The sequence below is a fragment of the Megalobrama amblycephala genome, linkage group LG13 (assembly GCF_018812025.1).
Source record: "Megalobrama amblycephala isolate DHTTF-2021 linkage group LG13, ASM1881202v1, whole genome shotgun sequence".
Taxonomy (NCBI): Eukaryota; Metazoa; Chordata; class Actinopteri; order Cypriniformes; family Xenocyprididae; genus Megalobrama; species Megalobrama amblycephala.
The window spans coordinates 14,631,702-14,659,127 of record NC_063056.1 but is presented as its reverse complement, the minus strand read 5'-3'; the positions used below and the strand labels follow the sequence as shown (position 1 = coordinate 14,659,127).

General features: G+C 37.4%; 1 protein-coding gene across 1 annotated transcript in view; it reads right to left on the bottom strand.

The window, feature by feature from the left end:
• The window catches only part of LOC125243859 (serine/threonine-protein kinase 31-like), a 30,820-nt gene extending 3,571 nt beyond the window's left edge, over nucleotides 1-27,249 (bottom strand). The window contains exons 1-21 of the mRNA XM_048153702.1: nucleotides 27,110-27,249; nucleotides 26,776-26,851; nucleotides 26,629-26,668; nucleotides 26,472-26,524; nucleotides 26,228-26,323; nucleotides 25,950-26,021; nucleotides 22,783-22,941; nucleotides 22,357-22,676; nucleotides 20,678-20,843; nucleotides 17,904-18,029; nucleotides 17,677-17,789; nucleotides 15,858-16,014; nucleotides 15,556-15,681; nucleotides 13,988-14,170; nucleotides 12,928-13,044; nucleotides 11,957-12,076; nucleotides 9,523-9,654; nucleotides 9,227-9,328; nucleotides 9,057-9,137; nucleotides 1,231-1,356; nucleotides 8-127 (exon numbers count right to left, since the gene is read on the bottom strand). Of these exons, the coding sequence (XP_048009659.1) occupies nucleotides 8-127; nucleotides 1,231-1,356; nucleotides 9,057-9,137; nucleotides 9,227-9,328; nucleotides 9,523-9,654; nucleotides 11,957-12,076; nucleotides 12,928-13,044; nucleotides 13,988-14,170; nucleotides 15,556-15,681; nucleotides 15,858-16,014; nucleotides 17,677-17,789; nucleotides 17,904-18,029; nucleotides 20,678-20,843; nucleotides 22,357-22,676; nucleotides 22,783-22,941; nucleotides 25,950-26,021; nucleotides 26,228-26,323; nucleotides 26,472-26,524; nucleotides 26,629-26,659 (2,400 nt within the window). The 5' untranslated portion in view covers nucleotides 26,660-26,668; nucleotides 26,776-26,851; nucleotides 27,110-27,249. The remainder of the gene's footprint in view (nucleotides 1-7; nucleotides 128-1,230; nucleotides 1,357-9,056; nucleotides 9,138-9,226; nucleotides 9,329-9,522; nucleotides 9,655-11,956; nucleotides 12,077-12,927; nucleotides 13,045-13,987; nucleotides 14,171-15,555; nucleotides 15,682-15,857; nucleotides 16,015-17,676; nucleotides 17,790-17,903; nucleotides 18,030-20,677; nucleotides 20,844-22,356; nucleotides 22,677-22,782; nucleotides 22,942-25,949; nucleotides 26,022-26,227; nucleotides 26,324-26,471; nucleotides 26,525-26,628; nucleotides 26,669-26,775; nucleotides 26,852-27,109) is intronic.
• Between the last annotated feature and the right edge of the window lie 177 nt (nucleotides 27,250-27,426).

The window sequence follows — 27,426 nt, the reverse complement described above, 5'->3', positions numbered from 1 at the left end:
AGAGAACTTTGCCGCAAAACAGCGCCAGAAGAGGAACAGCTGTGGGTGGATTCTGCTGCTGAGCTCTGTGATAGTGAGCAGCTTGTTCAAGCATCTTCGCCTCTGACTCTTCATCCACAGCGTAGCACTGCAAACAACCAAACTTCTTTAGAAACACTCAGCAAAGTACAATGATAACAAAACATGTTTGGATAAAGGAAAGATAGCACAGGCACACTTTCCAAGCAAAACAAGTAACAAAAAGAAGTTTAAAGCCCTTTAAGGTTCATTTATAAAAAGATATGTATTGTTCAAAATTATTGTTCAAATACTTAAAAGTATTTGTCATACTTATAATTTTATGCTATTATATGGATGGTACTTTTTGCAATTCTGTTCTTGACAGCTAAGTGGTACATACACACACACTACTGCTTAAAGGTTCGGAATAATTAAGACTTTTTAATGTTTTTGAAAGAGGTCTCTTATGTTCACAAAGGCTGCATTTATTTGATCAAAAATACAATAATAATAGTAATATTGTAAAATATTTTTACAACTTAAAATAACTTTTTATTTAAATATATTTTAAAATATAATTTATTTCTTTGATGGCAAAGCTATATTTTCAGAAGCCATTATTCCAGTCTTCAGTGTCACATGATCCTTGAGAAATTCTAATATGCTGATTTGGTGCTCAAGAATCATTTCTTATATTTAAACTGTGATACATTACCATTCAAAAATTTGGGGGCAAGTAAGATTAAACAAAAAAAAAAAAATCAACTTTTATTTACCAAGGACATTTCTATTTTAAATAAATGCTGTTCATTGAACTTTCTATTCATCAAAGAATCCTGAAAAGATGCATCACGGTTTCCACAAAACATTAAGTAACAAAAACTGTCTTCAACACTGATAAATAGAAGAACCATTATTAATAACTGAGCACCAATAATAATAAATGATAATTACTGAGCACCAAATCAGTATATTAAAATGTTTTTTGAAAACTTTAAAAGATCTTACTGACCCCAAACCTTTGAATGTTTGTTTATAAATAAGGGATAATTCACATACTTCCATTTTTTATTTTATTATTAGTTAACGTTATTTTAAAATGTGGAATATAGCAATAATAAATATGGAATATGTGTGTTCTCACTTTTGGTATATAGTGTACATACCATATATATTCTCACTGTATCTTGACTAAAGCACAGCAAATGAATGTTCAAGGCCGTTACTGACCTTCAGGACTACTTTCTGCCCTTGGAAGTCTGTGCTAAGAAGAGGTCTCCTCCCACTCAGCTCTCTCATCGGCTCTGCGTCAAACATGTCTCTGTCCAAGCTCTTCATTAACAGACCTGCAGAGCTCTGAAAGCACACATATACAGAGAATGAAATAATATCACTCAGTTCCAATGCTCACAGACCTTAAGTGACTTATATAATGCATTTAACATCAAATAAGCAAAATGTAGACACTTGGTCATCCTGGTCATCTTTCAAGGTTTCTATAGATATATATATATACACAGGTGCATCTCAATAAATTAGAATGTCGTGGAAAAGTAAAATTATTTCAGTAATTCAACTCAAATTGTGGAACTCGTGTATTAAATAAATTCAATGCACACACACTGAAGTACTTTAAGTCTTTGGTTCTTTTAATTGTGATGATTTAACAAAAACCCACCAATTAACTATCTCAATAAATCAAAATACTTTATAAGATCAATAAAAAGAAGAAGAAGGATATTTTAAACAGAAATGTCAGGCTTCTGAAAAGTATGTTCATTTCTATGCTCTCAATACTTGGTTGGGCCTCCTTTTGCATGAATTACTGCATCAATGCGGTGTGGCATGCAGTCGATCAGTCTGTGGCACTGCTCAGGTGTTATCGAAGCCCAGGTTTCTTTGATAGCGGCCTTCAGGTCATCTGCATTGTTGGGTCTGGTGTCGCTCATCTTCCTCTTGACAATATCCCATAGATTCTCTATGGGGTTCAGGTCAGGTGAGTTTGCTGGCCAATCAAGCACAGTAACATCATGGTCACTGAACCAGCTTTTGGTACCTTTGGCAGTGTGGGCAGGTACCAAATCCTGCTGGAAAATGAAATCAGCATCTCCATAAAGCTTGCCAGCAGAAGGAAGCATGAAGTGCTCTAAAATTTGCTGGTAGATGGCTGCGTTGACTGTGGACTTCAGAAAACACAGTGGACCAACAACAGCAGATGACATGACAGCCCAAATCATCACTGACTGTGGAAACTTCACACTGGACTTCAAGCAACATGGTTTCTGTGCCTCTCCCCTCTTCCTCCAGACTCTGGGACCTTGATTTCCAAATGAAATGCAAATTTACTTTCATCTGAAAATAGGACTTTGGACCACTGAGCAACAGTCCAGTTCTTTTTCTCCTTAGCTCAGGTTAGACGCTTCTGACGTTGTCTTTGGCAGTGCCGGCCCTAGCCTCTTTGGCACCCTAGGCAAGATTTTTTTTGGCGCCCCCTTATATTGCGATTTATCCAAAGGGGCGAATCTACAAAATTATTTATAGGGAGGCAAAGGGGTGGCAACACCAAAGCAAGCGCTCATGTATAGTTTTTGGAGATTTATAGCCTTACATACACAATTGTGTTCTCAAACATTGCATTACCAGAAAGTATCTATATACTGTATGAAATTAATAAATAAAAAAATTTCAATATCCATCATGGCACCAAGTAAACACTATATGAAAAACTTCTAAATGAGTCTGAGCTTGTATCACTAAAGGAGATGAGCAGTTTTATTAATATTACACAGGCTACTTCAATGGTATAAATCACATTTTAGTGCAAGTTAAAGAGCAACAAAACAGTTTTTGAGTTTCTGTTATTAACAGAGGTGGGAATGTCTGTGTGTGTTCGCCCAGAACACCCTATCAACCACATACTCTAGCAACACATCAGCAACTGCATAGCAAGAGCCTAGCAACCACCCAGAATCTCCTAGCAACCACCTAGCAACACTTTAGCAATCACCCAGAGCATCTATATTCTGGACTAACTGACCAAAGTTTTTACATTTTTTAAACAAGACTTGAAGTTGGGTTTATGACAAGCCAACATAAATTTGTCCTTCAAACTTTTCAGTCTCTATTGTTTTTCTTGATTGCTAATGCACAATTCATGAAACAATTCAACATTTTCTCACAACTAAACACAATATCAAAACTATACACCAACTTGTACAAACCTCAAACATCCAGGCCAAAATAAAATGTTCTAGTCAAAAACTTATTCTTGTCTGACAAAATCAAACTTTGGTATCAGATGACACACAAAACATAACAAATACACAGACTACTGCACTGCCCAGTGAACACTAGTGAGATCAATTCATATAACACGGTAACAAAAATACCTCTTTTTCATTTTACTATTATAAATTGATCTTGCAGTAGATGAAAAGCATGAGAAAAATAAGTATGAACTTGGTATGCACTATGCACCACAATACAGTAGACTGTCAATTGCAGTAAAAGTAAATTCAGCATCCTCTGCACATTTATCTAAATTTCATTACAGTACAGTATTATAGCAGTGTATTGGTCTTCTGACACAAGACTATATACCTAGGCAATCATTTCTCAGCGCTGCAAAAAATACAGTAGGCCTATACATGTAACAAATGGCTAAGAAAATTGACAATCACAACATTGAGGGTGTACAACGTGACATTTCCCTCATCTAAAGTAGACTACTGGTTCTGTGTAAGTTTAAAACCCCTGTAAATTATTCATTCAGCTCTCTCAGATTTTTACTGGTGTGTCATCAGTTTTGCTACCTAATGTAGTCATTGTTAAACGTTTTGAGAAATGTGTTTTTGTTTTGATAACTGAACGAATGGTTTGAAACTGGGCCAACGGAATCACTTCTAATGTGTTAGCAATCGAGAAAAGCTAAAATACCTTTAGATTCTTACCCCAACTCTGCTATTAGTTTCTGTGATCGGTATCTCCGTATTGATTTCATGTTATTGGTTCGTCGGATGGCAAAAATACCTTTATCCGTGATGAAAGCGGGCGGTCGCTGAATCAGCTCGTCAAAAAATTACGAAAATTAATCTGACATATTCGGATGGGACTACATTTCTCACAGGACTTCTGAGTTAGCCGGGAAGCAATAATTTTCCGATTCACGTACAAATATGGGAAAAAAATCGTAAGTGAACTTGGCTGCGCTGTGTTGGTTCATAAGAGTAATGAAGCATACTGGGCGCGCTGCGTGCAACCATCATGCAGAGTTTATTGAAAGACGTGTTTTCTTGCCATCACTTTGTGTTACGCAATTTCTTTAGACATCATATGCGCCGCTCCTGAAAAGCAGTACTTGAAACACTACTTAGGCTACATATTTTGTTCTGTGATAATTTTGGGGTGGCAAAGCTGTTTCTTGAGCTGCTTTCACACCAAACGCGAATAGAGCGTCAAATTCGCGTCTACCGCGTCTAGTTTGCCGCTTGAACATTTTGAATGCATTCGCGCGTCTAGAGCGAAATAGACGCGCGTAAAAAACAAGCGTTTGAAGCGAAATTGACGCGCGTCCGAGGCGAAATCCGCTTCTTGTGGGAGGGGCAAGTGCTAGGCGGTTGTCTGTTTGCAAGATGGCTGATGTTGATCGTGCGTTCATCGAGAGAGCTATCGCTTTGTATTTGCTCTGGAGAGCAGAACAGCGGCGTAGGGGTCAGCGTCGCGGGAAGGCCGCGGGTCGATAAACGTGTACGTGACTCAAAAGTAAAATGTGTATTTACAACTTACCAGGTAGCCCAATCTCCTCACCGACACTCTTCCAAGCGAGGTCCTTTTTATTCCTGTCTGAAGTATGAACTTGTGTCATAAATCTCTGGGTGACTGCTCACTGATAATATCAGTCGTTCCTCCATTTTGAATGAGTGACTCCGGGCGGGCCTGCCGCCACAGCAGCAAGCAGGCTCCTGATTGGTTAACGCGGCGCGAATTTACGCCAAAGTTCAAATTTTTCAACTCGGGCGTCAGACGCGAATTCGCGTCAAACGCTAAATGCACAAAAAGCACCATTCGCGCGTAACGCGCGAAACGCTCAATTCGCGTTATTCGCGCGAACTAGACGCGCGAATGAGGCGAATTCGCGTCTTCCGCGCCGCGCTAAACGCCTCATTCGCGCCGCAAGACCTCCAGACGCACGTAAACGCGTCTTTACATTGACTTAACATTGAAATCATTCGCGCCAGACGCTCTATTCGCGTTTGGTGTGAACACAGCATTAGGGTGGCAGATGCCACCCCGGTAGATCCGCCCCTGTCCACGCATCCGGCCTCTTTGGCGCCCCCTAGCGAGATTGCGCCCTTAGCATTTGCCTATACTGCCTATATAACGGGCCGGCTCTGGTCTTTGGTTCAGAAGTGGCTTGTTGGCACGTGGAATATGACAGTTGTAGCCCATTTCCTGAAGATGTCTGTGTGCGGTGGCTCTTGATGCACTGACTCCAGCTTCAGTCCACTCCTTTTGAAGCTCTCCTAAGTTCTTAAATCGGCTTTGCCTGATAATCTTATCAAGCCTGCAGCCATTCCTTTCACTTTACACCTTTTCCTTCCAGTCAACTTTCGATGAATATGCTTTGGCACAGCACTCTGCGAACAGCCAGCTCTTTCAGCAGTGACCCTCTGTGGCTTACCCTCATTGTAGAGGGTCTTGATGATCGTCTTCTGGACAACTGTCAAGTCAGCATATTTCCTCATGACTGCTGTTGGGATTACGGACCTAAACCCAGTATTTATACCCTGAGAATGGTAATTTAATAGAATTTGAAATTAAATATTCTAATAATTTGAGATACTGTTTTTTTTATTTTGATGAGCAGCAAGCTGTTATCATCAAAATGAAAACAAAAAAGTCTGGAAATATTTTACTTTATGTCTAATAAATCTAGAATATATTTAAGTTTTACTTTTTTAATTAAATTACAGGGGAAAAAAAACTTTTTCATGATTTTCTAATTTATTGAGATGCACCTATATATATATATATATATATATATATATATATATATATATATATATATATATATATATACACACACACACACACACACATACATACATACATACAGTCATGGACAAAATTGTTGGCACCCTTGATAAATATGATCAAAGATGACTCTAAAAATAAATATGCATTGTTTATCCTTTTGATCTTTAATTCATAAAATAAGCAAAAATCTAACCTTTCATTGAAGGAAAATAATTGAAAGTGGGGGAAAATAACATTATGAAATAAATGTTTTTCTCCAAAACACGTTGGCCACAATTATTGGCACCCCTAGAATTTTTTAATAAGTAAAATATCTCTGAAGTATATTCCCATTCATATTTACACCAGGGTGATCATGAACATGAAATTGTCCAGCCATGACTTCCTGTTCCACAGGAGTATAAACACGAGGAAACACAAAGGCCAAATTCCCTTAATCATTCATCACAATGAGCAAAACCAAAGAATATAGTTCTGATGTGCAGCAAAACATTGTTGAGCTTCACAAAATAGAAAGTGTCAGTAAGAAAATACCTAAAGCATTGAAAATCCCCATTTCCACCATCAGGGCAATAATTAAGAAGTTCCAATCAACTAATGATGTTACAAATCTGCCTGGAAGAGGACATGTGTCTAAATCGTCCTAATGCGTGGTGAGGAGGAAAGTTTGAGTAGCCAAAGACTCTCCAAGGATCACAGATGGAGAATTGCAGAGATTAGTTGAGTCTTGACTCTCAGAAAGCCTAAAAAAAATTATCAAAAGCACCTACATCCCCACAAGTTGTTCGGGAGGGTTTCAAGAAAAATCCTCTGCTTTCATCTAGAAACAATCTCCAGCATATTCAATTGTCAGACACAACTGGAACTTCAAACGGGACCGGCTTCTATGGTCAGAAGAAACTAAAAAAAGAGCTTTTTAGCAGCAAACCCACCAAATGGGTTTGGTGCACACATGGATAAAAAGTACCCCATGCCCACGGTTAAATATACTTCTGGATCTTTAATGTTGTGGGCCTATTTTTCTGCTGGAGGTCCTGGACATCTTGTTCAGATACATGGTATCATGGATTCTATCAAATACCAACAGATAAAAATCTAAACCTGACCGCTTCTGCTAGAAATCTTATAATGGGCTGTGGTTGGATCATCCATCGGGACAATGATCCAAAACAAACATCAAAACCAGCACAAAAATGTGTCACTGAGCACAAAATGACCCCTAATGAACCCTAAAGAAAATGAGTGGAGTGAACTGAAGATGAGAATCACCAACATGGAGCTGGAAATCTGAAGGATCTGGAGAGATTCTGCATGAAGGAATGGTCTCTGATCTCTTGTCAGGTGTTCTCCAAACTCATCAGGCATTATAGGTGAAGAATCAGAGCTGTTATCTTGGCAAAAGGAGATTGCAAAAAGAATTGAATAAAAGGGTGCCAATAATTGTGGCCAACGTGTTTTGGAGAAAAACATTTATTTCATAATGTTATTCCCCCCCCCACTTTCAATTCTTTTCCTTCAATGAAAGGTTGTAATTTTGCTAATTGTATAAATTAAAGATCAAAATGATAAACAATGCAGATTTATTTTTTACAGTCATCTATGATCATATTTATCAAGGGTGCCAACAATTTTGTCCATGACTATATATTATATATATATATATATATATTTATGTCTGTGTGACATTGAGCCAGAAATCTTGTTTCAATGTTTCATTTTTGTTACGTGCTTCAGGAAGAAGTTCACGGTGACCGAGACAGCAAGCGCATTTTGTTTGTTTTCTTTATTTTATAAAAGTATGACTTTTGCTGTTATTTTGAAGGTACAGTACACAAATAAAAATAGACCCTTTACCATTTTGAATGATGCCTTAACTTACTCTTATCTGATTAAGTATTTTAAGTTGTTTGTTTCTGCTGATATAATCCAAGCGATCGCACTGCCACCTCATGCGCACACAAACAACATATCAGTTCTTCTTACATTGCTAACTTGACATCGCAGCCTCTTATGAGATAACTAAATATACAAAAGTTATTCAGTTACTCAATTTAATTTGTCTGTTGTACAATATGTAAGCTGTGTCGGTCACCGTGAGCATGCATTTTCAGTGGATACTGGGACATGAGAGAAGTACAAAGAATTGTTTATAGAGTAAATAATAGTTTAGCAGCCAAATGTTACACCGTGACTAACGACTCATTCATGGAAACAATTCATGCCAAATAAGAGGAAAGTGAGCCCACTGCAGGGTTCAGTTTAGCTTTAAATAATTTAGTTAGGCTTGGCATTTCAAATAAATGTTGTTTATAATAAATGCCACTATAATTTATTTCTATATTCTATTTTACATAGGCCTGTTTTTTGTTTTGTTTTTTTCATTTTTTCTCTGTTCTGAATAGGCCTACCATTAAATTTAAAGGATTTAGAGTTAGGGGAAGTAAAACACATGTTTACAGTGTTTAGAGTTTGTAAACGTTTCATTTTACTTACCAGTATTTTAAATTATTTCTGAATCTAATAATAAACTGCAACTTATCTGTTTTTTCCTCTCAACGCAAGTTTGACCTGGTTCGACTTACAGGTGCGACTTATTTTCTGGAAAATACGGTAAATAATAAAACTGAGCTATAGCCTATTATTAAAAAGTACATTTACAGTGGAGACCGTTTGCACCAATAAAACAAGCATATAACATTCATTACTCTCACCCACATTAAGATTTAATCACTCTTATAATAATTTTTCTACCCTATAAGGGGTACCTGACTCCAAGAAGTTTGAAAACCCCTGCATTAAAAGGTACAAATAGTAGGCCTACCTACCACTATTTGCACTAAGTATAAATAGCATTTATTTACAACTATTTACACTTAATGAAAATACAGCTATTTTCTATTAGTGTAAATAGCAACTTTCACTATTTGCACTTAGTGTAAATAGCAGCTGACTAATTTTAAACATTGTACATTTTTAAGCAAAAATACAGGCTTGTAGGTACTGACAAAACAAGTACTCACCATATAGCCATTGATATCAGCATCAGGGTAGATCATTGGTAACTCAGGAAAGCCTCTTTTTACCAGGTCACAAAGCATTATCTGCACATCAGCACACAATTTTAAGCATTAGATTCTAAGCTCAGTATCTTCTAAGAATGTGAATGATCTTTATACAAATCTAAACATACATATTGCTTCTTTTCATGGCTGATTTCTTTAAAGAGAGCATTCCTCGTCTCAGCGATCTCTTCCTTCTTCTTAAGAATCTCTGGCAGGTCCAGCTCTTCTGCCTGATGGAAACTCAAACTGATAAACTGATCATTTCCATTGGATCCAATCAGCATAATTTAGTGTCAAATCAAAATCAAACCAATAAATCAATATTTAGCTCCTGGTCATCCGAGATCCCAATGCTGTGTTCATTTTGTGAACTGCAGCCCCATCATGTGGTTTCTCAGAGCACATTAGATAGGACTGTTCTCACCTCCTCCAAACAGCTGACCTCAACCAGTTTCCAGCGCAGCTGAGACCGCAGACTCCGGATGCGCTTCTTCACCGCAGACAGCTCGTCTGCTTTCGGAGGGCCGCTCTGCCACTGCTGCAATTCCTGCTTAAACTGCAGTTAAACGCCATAGCTGTGACAAGTGATAAACAATGTAGTATATACACTACAGTTTTAAAGTTTATGGTAAGAAAGATTTTTTTAAAGAAATGAATGCTTTTATTCAGCATGTTTTAATGTACTGCTGTCAAGCGAATAATATATATATACATATATATGTTTTTTTTTTTGTTATATGTCTGTTTTTTTTTACTTTTTATTAATTAAAGAATACTTTAAAAATGTATCACGGTTTCCCCAAAAATATTAAGCAAACTGTTTTAAACATTGATAATAAAAAAAAAAAAATTCTTGAGCATCAAATCTGCATATTATAATGATTTGATCATGATTTGAATGAAGGATCATGTGACATTGAAGACTGATGTTGTGACATTGAAGTAATGATGCTGAAAATTCAGCTTTGCCATCACAGGAATAAACTACATTTTATATATTAAAATAGAAAACAGTTATTTTAAATTGTAAGAATAAATTGCAATAATAATATTTCACAATATTACCTATTTGAAGCATATTGAACCTCTTCATCTTCTTCGAGTTTCTGTCACCGACCATAATTACATAATTACCATAATTACATAATTACTCATAATTACAGTTTTTACTGTATTTTTGATTAAATTAATGCAGAAGAGGCTTCTCTCGGGAAAAAAAAAAAAAAAAATTGTTTATTTCTTTTAATTTTGATGATTATAACTGACAACTAAGGAAAATCCCAAATTCAGTATCTCGGAAAATTAGAATATTGTGAAAAGGATCAATTTTGAAGACACCTGGTGCCAATCAGCTAATTAACTCAAAACATCTGCAAAAGCCTTTTAAATGGTCTTTCAGTCTAGTTCTGTAGGCTACACAATCATGGGGAAGACTGCTGACTTGACAGTTGTCCAAAAGATGACCATTGACACCTTGCACAAGGAGGACAAGACACAAAAGAGGCTGGCTGTTCACAGAGCTCTGTGTCCAAGCACATTAATAGAGAGGCGAAGGGAAGGAAAAGATGTGGTAGAAAAAAGTGTACAAGCAATAGGGATAACCGCACCCTGGAGAGGATTGTGAAACAAAACCCATTCAAAAATGTGGGGGAGATTCACAAAGAGTGGACTGCAGCTGGAGTCAGTGCTTCAAGAACCACTACGCACAGACGTATGCAAGACATGGGTTTCAGCTGCCGCATTCCTTGTGTCAAGCCACTCTTGAATAACAGACAACGTCAGAAGCGTCTCGCCTGGGCTAAAGACAAAAAGGACTGGACTGCTGCTGAGTGGTCCAAATTTATGTTCTCTGATGAAAGTAAATTTTGCATTTCCTTTGGAAATCAGGGACCCAGAGTCTGGAGGAAGAGAGGAGAGGCACACAATCCACGTTGCTTGAGGTCCAGTGTAAAGTTTCCACAGTCAGTGATGGTTTGGGGTGCCATGTCATCTGCTGGTGTTGGTCCACAGTGTTTTCTGAGGTCCAAGGTCAACGCAGCCGTATACCAGGAAGTTTTAGAGCACTTCATGCTTCCTGCCGCTGACCAACTTTATGGAGATGCAGATTTCATTTTCCAACAGGACTTGGCACCTGCACACAGTGCCAAAGCTACCAGTACCTGGTTTAAGGACCATGGTATCCCTGTTCTTAATTGGCCAGCAAACTCGCCTGACCTTAACCCCATAGAAAATCTATGGGGTATTGTGAAGAGGAAGATGCGATATGCCAGACCCAACAATGCAGAAGAGCTGAAGGCCACTATCAGAGCAACCTGGGCTCTCATAACACCTGAGCAGTGCCACAGACTGATCGACTCCATGCCACGCCGCATTGATGCAGTAATTCAGGCAAAAGGAGCCCCAACTAAGTATTGAGTGCTGTACATGCTCCTACTTTTCATGTTCATACTTTTCAGTTGGCCAAGATTTCTAAAAATCATTTCTTTGTATTGGTCTTAAGTAATATTCTAATTTTCTGAGATACTGAATTTGGGATTTTCCTTAGTTGTCGGTTATAATCATCAAAATTAAAAGAAAAACATTTGAAATATATCAGTCTGTGTGTAATGAATGAATATAATATACAAGTTTCACTGTTTGAATGGAATTAGTGAAATAAATCAACTTTTTGATGATATTCTAATTATATGACCAGCACCTGTATATATATATATATATATATAAAAATATCATACACACCCCAAACATTTTAACGGTAGTGTATATATTTTTATACATCTAAAGTGGAGATCAGCTCTCCAAAAATTCAGCTTTTCACCATTAATCCAAGAACAGCAGACACTCAGGGAATCTTTTACCTTCGTGTTGAGTTCATACGTTTGCTTGATCTCCTCTAACAAACTTTGTTCTCTCTGGATGTCTCTCATGGCTTTATGAAAGGCATTAAACACTATTTTCCTTTCTTGATTGTCTTGTTCCTATGGAAAACAAATTTTCCATTCAGTAACAGTAACTTGCATTTCACACTTTTGTTTATCTGAAATTTTACTGAGGAAAATCAATCTGGAGAAAACCTGGGGGATTGTGCCCTTGCTCAAAAGAAAGGGAATGCACAGGAAAAGACAGACATAAGCTATGTTTCCATCCAAAGTTGCATATTTAACTTCTGCGCAAATTTTGAATATCACATAAAACATTTGCGAATAAAGCACTGTTTCCATTCCAACAAAAGCGTCACTTCCTGATACACTGGCACTAAATATCGCTAAGAAAAATTTCTGCAATAGAAGCCATTGTATATAATAATTTTCATATATAATAAATTATTTGCGCCTCAGAGCGTGCAGATGAAACACAATAAATGCTGTCATGTTATCTTGCATTCAAATGCCTGGTATTTGTGAACACAATAGTGTGAGGCGCTTCTGGGAGGGAATTAAACCGAACCACTTTAACGACAGACTTTGCTCAGGCATTACAGAATGACCAAAAACAGCATTTCAGATGCTGTGCGACGACATCGGTCCGCTGGTTGGTCCAGTTATGCTGTTACATTGCAAAGTCACATGTATTTTTTGATGCGCATCAAGGAATTTATTCTGTAAATGTGTTTCCATCGTAGTTTATGCACGTTTTTGTGTCGCATAAAAAATTTGTCCTACTCATTTGAGCGCATACGTTTTTTATGTGCATTTTTAGAATTTATGCGCATCTTGGCATTTCCATCTGGCGTTTTTTTATGCGATATCCCAAAATGCGCATAAAAATAGGTGGATGGAAACATAGCTTTAGTTGAACGAGATGTGTAGATCAGGACAGAAACTCTTACAGAGAATTCAGTACTGAGTTCTTCACACAAGGCATTGTCAGCATTCATCAGGATCTCATCCACACTGTCTGCAACATCTTCTTCAGTCACTGATGATTTCTCCATCAAACACGAAAACTGAAAATGAACAAAGGCTTCATCTTATGGCTTTAAATAAAGTACCTTTATACAACAAACCATAGTTTTGTCCCAAATGATACACTAGTCACTACACACTATGTACTTATGTACTCAATGTACATACTATGTATCATTCAACATCAGCGTCTAATAGCGCCTCCCCCTACGCTACATAATTAAAGCTGCGACAGTTGAATTTTGTTTTGTTGGTTAATTAAAGGATTAGTTCACTTTTAAATAAACTTTTGCTGATAATTTACTCACCCCCATGTCATCCAAAATGTCCATGTCTTTCTTTCTTCAGTCGAAAAGAAATTAAGATTTTTGATGGAAACATTCCAGGATTTTTCTCCATATAAAGGACTTCAATGGGCACCAAATGGTTCAAGGTCCAAATTACAGTTTCAGTGCAGCTTCAAAGGGCTTTAAACGATACCAGACAATACCAGAAGATGAATAAGGGTCTTATCTAGCTAATCGATTGGTCATTTAAAAAAAAAAAAAAAAAAAATAGCCCTTTGAAGCTGCACTGAAACTGTCATTTGGACTGTGAACCATTTGGTGCCCATTGAAGTCCATTATATGGAGAAAAATCCTGGAATGTTTTCATTAAAAACCTTCATTTCTTTTCGACTGAAGAAAGAAAGACATGAACATCTTGGATGACATGGGGGTGAGTAAATTATCAGCAAAAGTTTATTTAAAAGTGAACTAATCCTTTAAGCTCATCATCAGGGTATTTAAAGTGCACATTTTCTTTTTGGAATGTTCAATGTGAACACACTACTCCCACTATTTATACTACAAAATGGCATAGAATAGTGCATAAGTACATGAATTGAGATGCATCTCATGCCTATCCTTCTAAATTAAAAGCCAAAATGCTAAATAATTACCTACCAGTAAAAGGAGACATGAAGGTTTACATGAACTAACATACCTTGCTAAGCTTGGCTGCCCAGCCGCTAAGAGCAAGAAGAGCCTCATCTGTAGTTTTTCGTACGTTTTTGATTTTCTGTTGTTTGTGCCCCTTCCACTCACAGAACTTCTCAAAAGAGTACTCTTCGATCTGCTCCACCACCATAACAGAGCTAAATGTTGCAGTCAATGATGATGCAACTTCCTGTAGATGTAGACTACACAGTTTAAAATGCAGTAATGATAAGCTGTAAGGTAAATCTTTACTATGTACAGTTTTTGACCGATACATCTTTTTTGTTTTATTTGTAAATTTATGGGCGTTTCACACCATTATTAGACAGGAAACAAGAAACTAAAACACAGTCAAAGACAGTCCTTCATACCTCGCTAAATAAATCTGAGATGATTTGACAAATACCTAATTATGATAACTGATCTCTGGCTAATTTGGTTCTTCAAAATAATTTGCAGATCTTACTAAAATCTCTATATTAAGCTGCCTGATATTACTGCGTGTTCTTGTGTTCATTGGAAAGGGCTGATATATTGATACTTGAAACCATGATCAGCAATGCAGCAATTGGCTGGCGTCATGTAATAATTAAAACAGGAACTGCCAAGCAGGCAAAATTACATAAAAGTTGTAATAGATAAATGAAACGTGTAAATGTTACACGATTCCCAATTTTCACTATGTCTAGGATTTGTACAGGCACTTGTTTTCAGTGTCAAGAGTAGCCAATTGTAATTAGCAATTCATTTAATTTTACATGTGAAGCGGGTAAAAGGGATAGTTCACCCAAAAATCACCCTCAAGCCATCCTAGGTGTATGTGACTTTTTTTCTTTCAGCCAAACACAATCTGAGTTATATTAAAAATATCCTGGCTCTTCCAAGCTTTATAATGGGAGTGAGTAATAACTGAGATTTTGAAGCCCAAAAAAGCACATCCATCCATCATAAAAGTAATGCATACGACTCAGAAGCCATGCATTTTTGTAAGAAAAATATCCATAATTATAACTTTGTATGCAAAGTCTAGTTCTGCCGGAAGAGAGAACTTTGACAAGACGCATGAGGTATAGGTGAAGGCAGAAACACAGAGGATAGAGCAAAACAAAACACCGGTCATGAATTAGAAGTCTAAAATAAGAATTTTTAAAGAGAAATATCAGAGGAGCTTAAATTTTTATTGCCCAGCCCTATTTGTTTGAACTGTGAGAGGCGTCTACTCTCACCTAAACTTACGCTACTCCTACATCCTACGTCACACGCCAGAACTCGACTCTCTCGTGAACACGCGGACAAACGTTACTGGAAGCTAGTGATTATAGTTTATAAAGTAATAATTATGGATATTTTTTTTTACAAAAAAGTATTGCTTCGCTTCAGAAGGCCTTTATTAAGCCCCTAGAGCCGTATGGATTACTTTTATGATGAATGGATGCACTTTTTTGGGCTTCAAAATCTTACTATTACAATTCACTCCCATTATAAAGCTGGGAAGAGCCAGGATATCCTCTGGAGCTTTATATCCTTCTTTGGTACGTCTGGTCTTGAGTGTGTATTGAGTGTATCACTGCATACCTTCAGCTTGTTCAAGCGTTCATTGATTGGCAGTTTGTCCACCTCTTGCAGGAAGTCGTCTACAGCAGCTAAGAGAGCACCGCGGGCCTCATTCCTGCTGTTCACCAGTGGCTCTATTTCTGCCATCTGACAGAACACACACAAACATCTTACAAGCAATGTCATTTCCAACGAAGGACAACAGGAAATGTGATTCATAACAATAGTTCAATCATACGCTGGTTATTACACCAAACTCTTTCTGAGCCACAGAGATGACATTCTTTTACCTGTAAACTCAGAAGAATGTATATTTTACTCACGGTTTGACAGCCTCTTAGATTAGCCAAGGTTTCATCATAAGCTTTCCACGCAAGCTCCAGCCTCTCTGAGCTTAACGGCATTGAGATCCTGTAGTTCATGATGATGGTGATGGACTCCAATAGGTGATCTTCATCAGTGGAGCATGGATTACTCTCCCTGAGGTTCAAACCCATAATAATGAATCACCAACACTTTTACATTAAAACCAATGATAACTTCTCAAAAACAAAAAACTAAACAAAAACATTTATGTTGTTGTAAACAAGAAGTTTAACACTATTTTTTGTTTTATTTTCTGAAGAAAACTGAACATCTCTCTACTTTGACTCAAAGGTGTCCTAGAATTAAATATTGAATTTATATTGGCATAGTTGAATAACAAGAGTTCAGTACATGGAAAAGACATACACTGAGTTTCAAACTCCATTGTTTCCTCCTTCTTATATAAAACTCATTTGTTTAAAAGACCTCCGAAGAACAGGCAAATCTCAACATAACACCGACTGTTACGTAACAGTCGGGATCATTAATATGTACGCCCCCAATATTTGCATATGCCAGCTCATGTTCAAGCATTAGACAAGGGCAGGATGTCTGGATGTGCACAGCTGAATTATCATACTAGGTAAGCAAGCAAAAACAATAGCGAAAAATGGCAGATGGAGCAATAATAACTGACATGATCCATGATATCATGATATTTTTAGTGATATTTGTAAACCGTCTTTCCAAATGTTTCGTTAGCATGTTGCTAATGTACTGTTAAATGTGGTTAAAGTTACCATCGTTTATTACTGTATTCACGGAGACAAGAGAGACGTCACTATTTTCATTTTTAAACACTTGCAGTCTGTGTAATTCATAAACACAACTTTATTCTTTATAAATCTCTCAAACAGTGTGTAATGTTAGCTTTAGCCACGCAGCATAGCCTCAAACTCATTCAGAATCAAATGTAATACATCCAAATAAATACTATACTCACATGATCCAATTCATGCATGCAGCATGCATGACAAACATTTTGTAAAGATCCATTTTTAGGGTTATATTAGCTGTGTGAACTTTGTGTTTGCTGTTTAAGGCAAGCGCGAGCTCCGGGGGCAGGGGAGCACGGGAATTAAAGGGGCCGCAACCTATATATCGGTGCATAGTTAATGATGCCCCAAAATAGGCAGTTAAAAAAAATTAATTAAAAAAAATCTATGGGGTATTCTGAGCTGAAACTTCACAGACACATTCAGGGGACACCTTGGACGTATATTACATCTTTTAAAAAGAAGTTCTGGGGCACCTTCAAGGGTATTTGGTAGCACAGTTGCAAATCCAGATTTACTAACAGCTTGCTCCAGCGCAAACCTTCTTTTGGCATTAAAAAAAACTACTGTCAGGATTTACTAAAGACACGCAGTGAAAAATTAGCACTAAAAAGGCATGGACAGGGTTATTTTTGCTGCTGACAGCTTTTACATATGCATTTGTAGGAGTTTCCCTTTCAGACGCAAAATGGGAGGGGAGTATTTAAACGTATCATGCAAGGTGATTTAGTAAGGTTTGCGCTAGCCAATTTTACGGGCATTTATTAGTAATTTGCACTACTCTTCGTAGATTGTGTTGGGCATTATGGAAATGATCCGACTGCTACTGTGTTCTTTAATTTGCGAGTTGTCAGTAGATCGTGCGCAGAACTTTCCACTCCCACTGGCACTTTTTTGGAATTGCTCTCTCGCTCTCTCTCTCACTAATTTGCCCCGTTTAGTAAATCTGGCCCAAATAGAAAACAAAAGAAAAGAAAAAAAACTAAAAAAATAATTTTGCCTTAGTTTCCTCAGAGAATCCACTTTCTTAGCCAGCTGGGAAATTCTGCTTGCAACTGTTGCAGGATGTTTAAGTTCAGTGTCCTTTGTCTTTTCATAACTCTCCTTCACTGTCTGCAAAATATGAACAAAGCTTTATAAGATAAACCTGTGTCATGACCTTAAAACATGCTGAACAACCAACACCCAAATTAAAAAAAAGACACGTGAGAAACAGCTCATGGGCACCTGGAGCTCTAATTTGGCCTCCTCTAGCTGGTGCCCCAGGAGAGATGCATGCTGCTGGATGGCACTTCCTTCCTCTTTTAGCTTCTTGATCTCCAAGTCCTTCTCATTTATCACCTCTCTCATCCTCTGGGTACACAAAACAGCACAGCAACCACAGATTATCTCAGGCATGTTCTCACATGTAACCAGATTTTCACTTTCATTATATAACCAAGTGTAATTTTTTACATGCAGCATAAAGATAATGAGAACCAAGCATCAATGTATGTACGAGTACATACATTACGAGTACGAGTTTTTAAATGTTTTGAAAGAAGTCTCTTATGCTCACAATATTGTTTTATAATTTGAAATAACGTTTTTCTATATTAAGACATTTTAAAACATAATTTGGGCAACTACTCCAGTCTTCAGTGTCAAACTCGAGACACCCGAAGCGCAACTGCACTATAGCCCACGAGGCTATTGGCGCCAACAAAAAAAACTAATTGTTATTAAAGGATTAGTCTATGGAGTCAAATTAATGCCTTAAAGTTTTGCACAAAAATAAAGTTTTGCAAAACACAAAAAAGAACTGAGCAATAAAAAAATGTTTTGCAAGCAAAAATAAAGAATTGCAAAGGAAAAATAAAGTATTGAGCGGAAAATAATAAGTTTTGCAAACAAAAATAATAAATTGCAAAATAAAATAAAGTAGTGCAAAAATAAAAATATAATCAATCACAAAAATCAATGACAGCTGTAATCCTATTTTATCTTTGCCACATATTTTTCATGCTCAAACCTACTAAATCATTTGCAACGCTCATTTTATTCTGCGTTTCAGTCAAGCGTGCGCTCACGATACCGGTTTTCTTTTGCACTGCACTTTTCTGCGCGGTTCTCTTTATGGCACTGGTTTGACGTGGGGGTGGAGTCAAGAAACGGGGCACGCCCCCGCGAAATGCATTGGAGGGAAGCGTAATCGGCGACAGGTGAAATAATTCTTTGACATGGTTAAAAATAATGAATGCTTTTCTTATAGTAATATGACCCGTTGCGCTCTGTCTCACTGCCTGTGTCCACTTGTGTGTCCTTAAACATTCGTTGTTTGGGGTCGACAGCTTATAAAAACTTATTTCTGGGTTTTTTAGCTTGTTAGCTGTACACCTTGTCACACAGCAGCTTTTAGGCATTGTTCTGTTTTTTGTAATGAGTCAGAAAAGACAAGAAGGCAGCCTGGAGACGGTTGGATTGTTTTTCCCCGGTGGTTTTCAGATTATAATAAATGCGCTCTGTCTCTATGCTTGATCTGTTCTGTTCCGATCTGCGTCTCCTGCCGATGACGTGTTTCGCGGGGGCGTGCCCCCGTTTCTTGACTCCACCCCCACGTCAAACCAGTGCCATAAAGAGAACCGCGCAGAAAAGTGCAGCGCAAAAGAGAACCGGTATCGTGAGCACACGCTTGACTGAAACGCAGAATAAAATGAGTGTTGCAAATGATTTAGTAGTTTTGAGCATGAAAAATATGTGGCAAAGATAAAATAGGATTACAGCTGTCATTGATTTTTGTAACTGATTATATTTTTATTTTTGCACTACTTTATTTTATTTTGCAATTTATTATTTTTGTTTGCAAAACTTATTTTTTTCTGCTCAATACTTTATTTTTCCTTTGCAATTCTTTATTTTTGTTTGCAAAACATTTTTTTATTGCTCAATTCTTTTTTGTGTTTTGCAAAACTTTATTTTTGTGCAAAACTTTAAGGCATTAATTTGACTCCATATAAGTCCACTTTCAAATTAAAATGTCCTTATAATTTACTCACCCCCATGTCATCCAATATGTCCATGTCCTTCTTTCTTCAGTCGAAAAGAAATTAAGGTTTTTGATGAAAACATTCCAGGATTATTCTCCTTATAGTGGACTTCAATGGAGCCCAAACGGTCGAAGGTCAAAATTAGTTTCAGTGCAGCTTCAAAGGGCTTTAAATGATACCAGACGAGGAATAAGGGTCTCATCTAGCGGAACGATCTGCCATTTTCAAAAAAAAAAAAAATTAAATGTATATGCTTTATAAACAAATGATCGTCTTGCAAGTGCTTCCGCCAAAGCGCACTTCCGTATTCTTCAAAAAGCTTACGCTGTATGTCCTACGCCTTCCTTATTCTACTTACGGAAAAAACGGAACTGGCGCAGCATTCGTTCCGTAAGTAGAATGGGGAAGGTGTAGGACATACAGCGTAAGCTTTAAGAATAATCCTGGAATTTTTCATCAAAACCCTTCGTTTCTTTTTGACTGAAGAAACAAGGACACAGACATCTTGGATGACATGGGGGTGAGTAAATTATCAGGAAATTTTCATTTGAAAGTGGACTAATCCTTTAACAGTGATTTAAAACATTAAATGAACAGTAAATAAATTACTTAAAAATATATATTTTTTTATTTAAAATTGAAATTTGCTCAATATGTTGACTTGTCTACATTGTTGGTTTTCTAAATTGTATGCACACCCTTTAACATCAAAAAAAAAAAAAAAATGGTATGGGTATTTTCTTCTCCCTTTTGAATGTTGACAGGGTCTAAATATCTCTGAATATTGGGTGGGAGATTTGTCCATTGGGTGCTTACAGTGTTTCATTTGTTTTTTCACATGTTTGATGTCAACAACCCTATCAGGAGAGAACTACCAGTTGAGGACCACTGATTTATAATAATTAGATGTGCAATGAATGTGGTGATAAAATGAAATTGATTGATAAAACATTTATGAGAATGAGAAAGTGCCACCTGTAGTTCAGACTCGGTTTCATTTGGCATCTGCTCAGTATCCTGAGAGCACAACTGCTGTCCATCTCCACCTCCATCTGTCTTCAAGGCCTTGATCTCAGTAAGAGATTCCTGACCAACATTCATTTTCTCCACAGGCTGGAGAGCAATGACTGTTTTCTGCTCCCTAAAACATGTAGAAAAACAGGGATTCATAACTCAGAACATTCATCAGGATATTTTCATAAAGATCATATGGGTGCTAAATCCGAATGGCATGATTAAAGGTGCCATCGAATGGAAAATTGAATTTATCTTGGCATAGTTGAATAACAAGAGTTCAGTACATGGAAATGGCATACAGTGAGTCTCAAACACCATTGTTTCCTCCTTCTTGTGTAAATCTCATTTGTTTAAAAGACCTCCGAAAAATCTCAAATCTCAACATAACACCGACTGTTAGGTAACAGTCGGGATCGATAATATGTACGTTCCCAATATTTGCATATGCCAGCCCATGATCGAGGCATTAGACAAGGGCAGCCAGTATTAACGTCTAGATGTGCACAGCTGAATCATCAGAATAGGAAAGCAAGCAAGGACAACAGTGAAAAATGGCAGATGGAGCAATAATAACTGATATGATCCATGATAACATGATATTTTTAGTGATATTTGTAAATTGTCTTTCTAAATGTTTCGTTAGCATGTTGCTAATGTACTGGTTAAAGTTACCATCGTTTCTTACTGTATTCACGGAGACAAGGGCCGTCATTATTTTCATTATTAAACACTTGCAGTCTGTATAATTCATAAACACAACTTCATTCTTTGTAAATCTCTCCAACAGTGTGTAATGTTAGCTTTAGCCACGGAGCACTATCAAACTCATTCAGAATCAAATGTAAACATCCAAATAAATACAATACTCACATGATCTGATGTATGCATGCAGTATGCATGACGAACACTTTGTAAAGATCCATTTTGAGGGTTATATTAGCTGTGTGAACTTTGTTTATGCTGTTTAAGGCAAGCGCGAGCTCCGGGGGCGGGGAGCTTGAGGAATTAAAGGGGCCGCAGCCTGAATCGGCGCATAGTTAATGATGCACCAAAATAGGCAGTTAAAATTTTTTTTTTTTTTTAATCTATGGGGTATTTTGAGCTGAAACTTCACAGACACATTCAGGGGACACCTTAGACTTATATTACATCTTGTAAAAAAACGTTCGATGGCACCTTTAAAGTGAATAGAAATGTTATCCTTAAAGTCAACATGAAATCAAAATGGACCATTCTTATTTTTTATGGAGTATTTTAATGTTTATTATAAATGATTTATCTGTGCACATCATTTTTGTAATTCACATGTCCTCGTAAACTTTAATCAAAATATCTTCCCCTCCGTCTTGCAGCAACGTCTCTTCTCTGACCACGTGTTTACTTGGCCTGAGGGCGGAACAATCTGTCACTCACACGACATCACAGTAACAGCAAAAGATAACAAACCAATCAATTTCAAATGGACAAAACCAAGTTCCGCCCTACATTTTGTCTCGTTTTAGAAGCCGTTTCATTTGGATACACGTCACAATTGGGAAGAAAATTCTATCGCAGCTTTCTTTTCATGCTTCTAATTTAAGCACTTTAAAAATAAGAGGTAAATGCTTCTAATACTGTCTGTGTGTATCTAAACTTACTTAATAACTTGAGGTTTCTGGTCTGAGAATATTGGCCGCAATTTGGGCATGCATCCCAATGAAGAGCCAAGTGTGTCCAACTCCCCCGGGGGGTTCCTGGTGGGCCACAGTCCTGTGCACTCCTGCAGGTTCACCGTGGGAAGGGAGTTCTCCCTGTTGCCTGGGAGACTGACTTTGGCAAACTTAAATTTCAACAGCTCCTCACCAATGTCAAGACTCCCCTGGAAGGCTTCAATCAGGATGGTTCCGTCAAAGCAAACTGACTTTTTATGGACACGCAACTTTTTTCCATGAATCGTATTGTGAAGGAAGGACTTCCCCTAGTGAATACCACAACAGCCGTATCAGTCAGACTGAAACATTTCATGGTAAACAATATTAAATTCATATTCATAGGTGAACAGTCTATTCTGTTTTGTAAGATACCTGTGAAAAAAGTGGGGAATCCTGCTCACTTGACACATGAAAGCCCCAGAACTTGTACTTTTTTGCCAGTCCTGTTGTCTGCAGTTCTTCTGGGAGTTCAACTAAATCAGACCGACTGACAATCTCCGTATTTCCATAGTCAATGTACAAAATATAGAACTGAGAAGAAAAGACAAAGTAAACCCTTGTGTGTGATTTCCATGAGAACCACACCTGTGTAAAACATTTAAAAAACAGCTCTGTATTTTTCTAATTATTCATCAAGTTTAATTGGTGTTCAGGTCGTTTAATAGTCCTTAAAGAATTATTTCACTTCAGAATTAAAATTTCCTGATAATTTACTCATTCCTATGTCATCCAAGATGTCTATGTCTTTCTTCCTTCAGTTGAAAAGAAATTAAAGGTGCTAAAGAGGATCTTTTCGTCGACTGAGAAAGCAAAGACTGTTACTGAGTTTTTTAAATGATTTCAAGGGAACGCCTCCCAATACTCGTGCACGAGTATTGGAACACGAGTGTTTACCACCGGCATTCGCTGTGTCGTGTTAGTGGATTCATTATGTCGGACTCACCGCAGGTAACTCAATCTGCAGTTGTTACTCCTGTCTCCTGACAAAAACATTGCATGCAGCGCCTGTGGAGTGTGGAAAGTTACTGGAGCGCGCAGCCGCGCACGTCTCTCACAAGGAACGTCATGGCAGTGATTGACAAGCCAGAGGGCCAACCGTTTACGCGATGATTGCGTAAACGATTGGCTGATGTTTTTAAGGCCCTACCTCGTGCACAGATGATGTATATTAATATTATTCCTTTCAGTGCACCTAATAAATAGTCTTTTATCAGATAGTAAAGACAGTTTCAAGTAATATTGCAAAAATGTTTAAAACAAAACATCCTCTTTAGCACCTTTAAGGTTTTTGAGGAAAACATTCCAGGATTTTTCTCCATATAGTGGATATAGGGGTTCAACGGGTTGAAGGTCCAAATTACAGTTTCAGTGCAGCTTCAAAGGTCTCTACACGATCCCAGACGAGGAATAAGGGTCTTATTTAGCGAAACAATTGGTCACTTTCTAAAAAAAATAAACATTTATATATTTTTTAACCACAAATGCTCATCTTGCACTGCTCTGCGATGTGCCACGCATTACGTAATCACAATGGAAAGGTCACGAGTGACGTAGGTGGAAATACCAATCCAGTGTCTACAAAGCGAACATGCAAAGACTAACACAAACGGCCTTTACAAACAAAAAGGTAAAACAATGTTGGACGATTTAGAAGTTGGAGGAGAAAATTAGTTTTTCGCCCTACAGCAGTACTTCGGCCTACGACACGTGTGACCTTTCCAACATCATTACGTAATGCGTGGCGCATCGCAGAGCTAGTGCAAGATGAGCATTTGTGCTTAAAAAGTATATAAAATCTTTTTTTTTTTTGAAAATGACCAATCGTTTCGCTAGATATGCCCCTTATTCCTCATCTGGGATCATGTAGAGCCCTTTGAAGCTGCAGTGAAACTGACATTTGGACCTTCAACCCTTTGGTAGCCACTGAAGTCCACTATATGGAGAAAAATCCTGGAATGTTTTCATCAAAAACCATAATTTCTTTTCGACTGAAGAAAGAAAGACATAAACATCTTGGATGACATGGGGGTGAGTAAATTATCAGGAAATTTTAATTCTGAAGTGAACTAATCCTTTAAAGTAACTTCGTCCTGTGATAGAAATATTTTGTCAACATAAAATGTACAGAAAATGCAGACTAAGGATGCTCAGGTCAAAGACCAGTCATATGATTAGCTTAGATCATTCAGAACAAATCACAGTGATGGAAGACATTGATTTTTACTCAACTGTAAGACTTAAATGTGCATGTATCTTTCTATTCAGAGAGACTCACTCTGTTGTTGTAACGAGTGACCTCCCGGCCATAAATAAAACTTCATTTCTACAAAGAGCAATTTGGAAGTCGTGTCAGGTATATGCTGCGCAGCTAATGAATAGAAGTACTAAAGATTCTAGTTCAAAAGACCACAGCAGAGACAGTGATAGTGTTGGAAGACTATAGAGTCGCCCTCGGGGTGAGGCTGTAATACTCAGAGTTAGTATTAATGATCCTGTGTCAGACCAGCATACACCTGAGAAGGACGGTGAGAGTGTATAGATGCTAAAGACCTGTGTGCTCATGTGTGATTGAGGTAGTGATTGTAGCTTCTTGACAGAACGTCGTCACCTTACTTCGGGAGGGGAATTACCTCAAAGTATTGGAAATGTATTAGAAGCATTCGAGAAGGGAATTCCCTCGAGATACTATAGTATTATATTCGGGATGGGAATTACCTCGAAGATAATGTAGTACTGTATTGGTACTGAGTATTATATATATTATATTGACAACTGGAGATTGTTTGAATTGTCAGTGGTGAAGTCGGATTAGTATTGGGAATTTCCACGACAGTCCACTATATAAAAATTAACACTATTTGCTTTTGGTAGCAGAATAAATAAATCATGGGTGACTTTCTGCTGAACAGGGTATTTATATAATGTCTTTGGTAACCTTCAATTTTTGTGTGATGCTGCATTTACACCAATTTCAGAATAAGGTCTGAGGCCACTGTCATATCATCCAATAAAACACATATAATTCTAAACCACTCATGACTTTAGAGAGCAACAATGCCCACTTTTTCAGCGGCCTTCCGGAATCATTTTTTTCCCCATAAGTTTTTCCATTAGGGATATATTTAAAAGTTATAAGCCATGAACCAAACCGACCAGCTATGAAGTGAATCACAACATTAAAAACTATCACTTAAACATGATTATTTAAAAAATATTGTTGAAATAATGTGGACTGAAGGCTTCACCAAAAGCAATACCATCGATTTGCAACCTCGTAGCTCACAGTAGGTCTGTCTTTAAAGGTGTTAGAGTAATTGTTCAAAATCAATTTCCCTATAGAGAAAATGAATGAGATTTTTACTTCCAGAACCCAACTGTTGCCCTCTATTTCTTCTCTCATTGAGGCTACTATCTGATTGGTCCCTGTCCCTAAAGCCAATCCTAAGCCTCACCCACACCTAACCATACTGGGGACTGTGAGAACAAACCAAGTTCCTAAATATGTGGATCCTTCTTGATTTTCACAGCTTTTTACAAACCTTGTCTTCTGTTTGCTGTTGGACTTTACACCTGTACCAGCACTTGTCCTCTGAAAATCGTGCCCCATAGACCTACACAGGAAAATGGAGTGAAGAGTCAGATCTATACTTGTAGACCTTTCCTATTTGTCAATATATAGTAGTCAACATCTGAAGTGGATCAAAATAGTGAATCAAAGTTCTCCTAAGAACGAAGCTGTCCTAAGAAGAAGGTTTTAGGTCAACTTTGATGAAAGGTTTTGATCCACTTCAAATGTTGACTACTGTATATGACTTACCTTGTGTGAACTTGGCCTTCCCATCAGTATAGGGGCGATGGGGCATTTTTCTGTCAGCATATCATTTATCTTCTCATTTATTTTGTCTGTCACATTCTGATGAAACAAAAACCAGCCACTTGGATGAACATACTGCATATTAGATGACAAAAAACAGCAATTCTGATTGTAGAAATTTACATTTTTTGCTTAATTAACGCAATCTGACATGACGAGGTAAACAGTAAATAAATATTTTGCTTACCTGAGCCCAAAACGTGATGGCATCCACAACATGAGTGACAACCACGAGTTCCACTGGATAAATAACAACGACAAGAAAAGCTCAAACATCAGCTCGTAAGAAACAAAACGAGCAATGAAGACTTCGAAAACCAGGAGAAAAGGTGCAATTAACTTACTTTTCTCAGGCTGAATCCCAGACTGATCCATGAGATGTGCCTAAAATCAACAACATGGCAGCCATTATATTAGTTTTTTAGCTTTCCACGGGTCTCCATTTGACAGTAATGTTAGTTTTATGTTGAATGTAATGTCGTTGGTCTTACCAATGTTTAGGGACTGGCTAACGTAACTGAAAATCCCGTTGCTAATCCACAGGCGAACGATGGTGTCTGTAAATGACTTGAGTATGAGAGAAATGTATTGTTAAACATGCAAACTGATCAATCGATTTTAAGAATTGGTAAAGTCACCAAGGTTTATTCAGTGGTCTATCTCGGTTATTGTTGTCTTGTAGCTTTAGTGTTTTGTTTTGCCCTTCAAAGTAACGTAACGTTAATTTTTTGAAGCATACGCTATTTTAATATATATTGCCACTGTGTCATAATTTTAACTGCAACTAAATATTATTTTCGCTAACTGTAAACTGATAATTCTTACCTTTAATAAAAATTAAAATCTCATCTTAGTATTAGTGACGACCGATTTGTGACCAACTCGTTCTTATAACTCGGATCTTTTCAATGAATCGCTTGAACCGATCTGAATGAATCGATCACGAATCATACTCGGTCGATCCGAGCAGTTCACTAATCAACAACCGAGAACTGATTCTGAATGAGCCAAATTACTGCATCAAACTGGTGAAATTAAACTTATTAATAAAACTCAAAAAAAAAATATAATGACTATTTTGTCTAAAGACTACATATAAAATAGCTATCAAAATTAATGTTGGTAACTGTAGTTTGACTAAA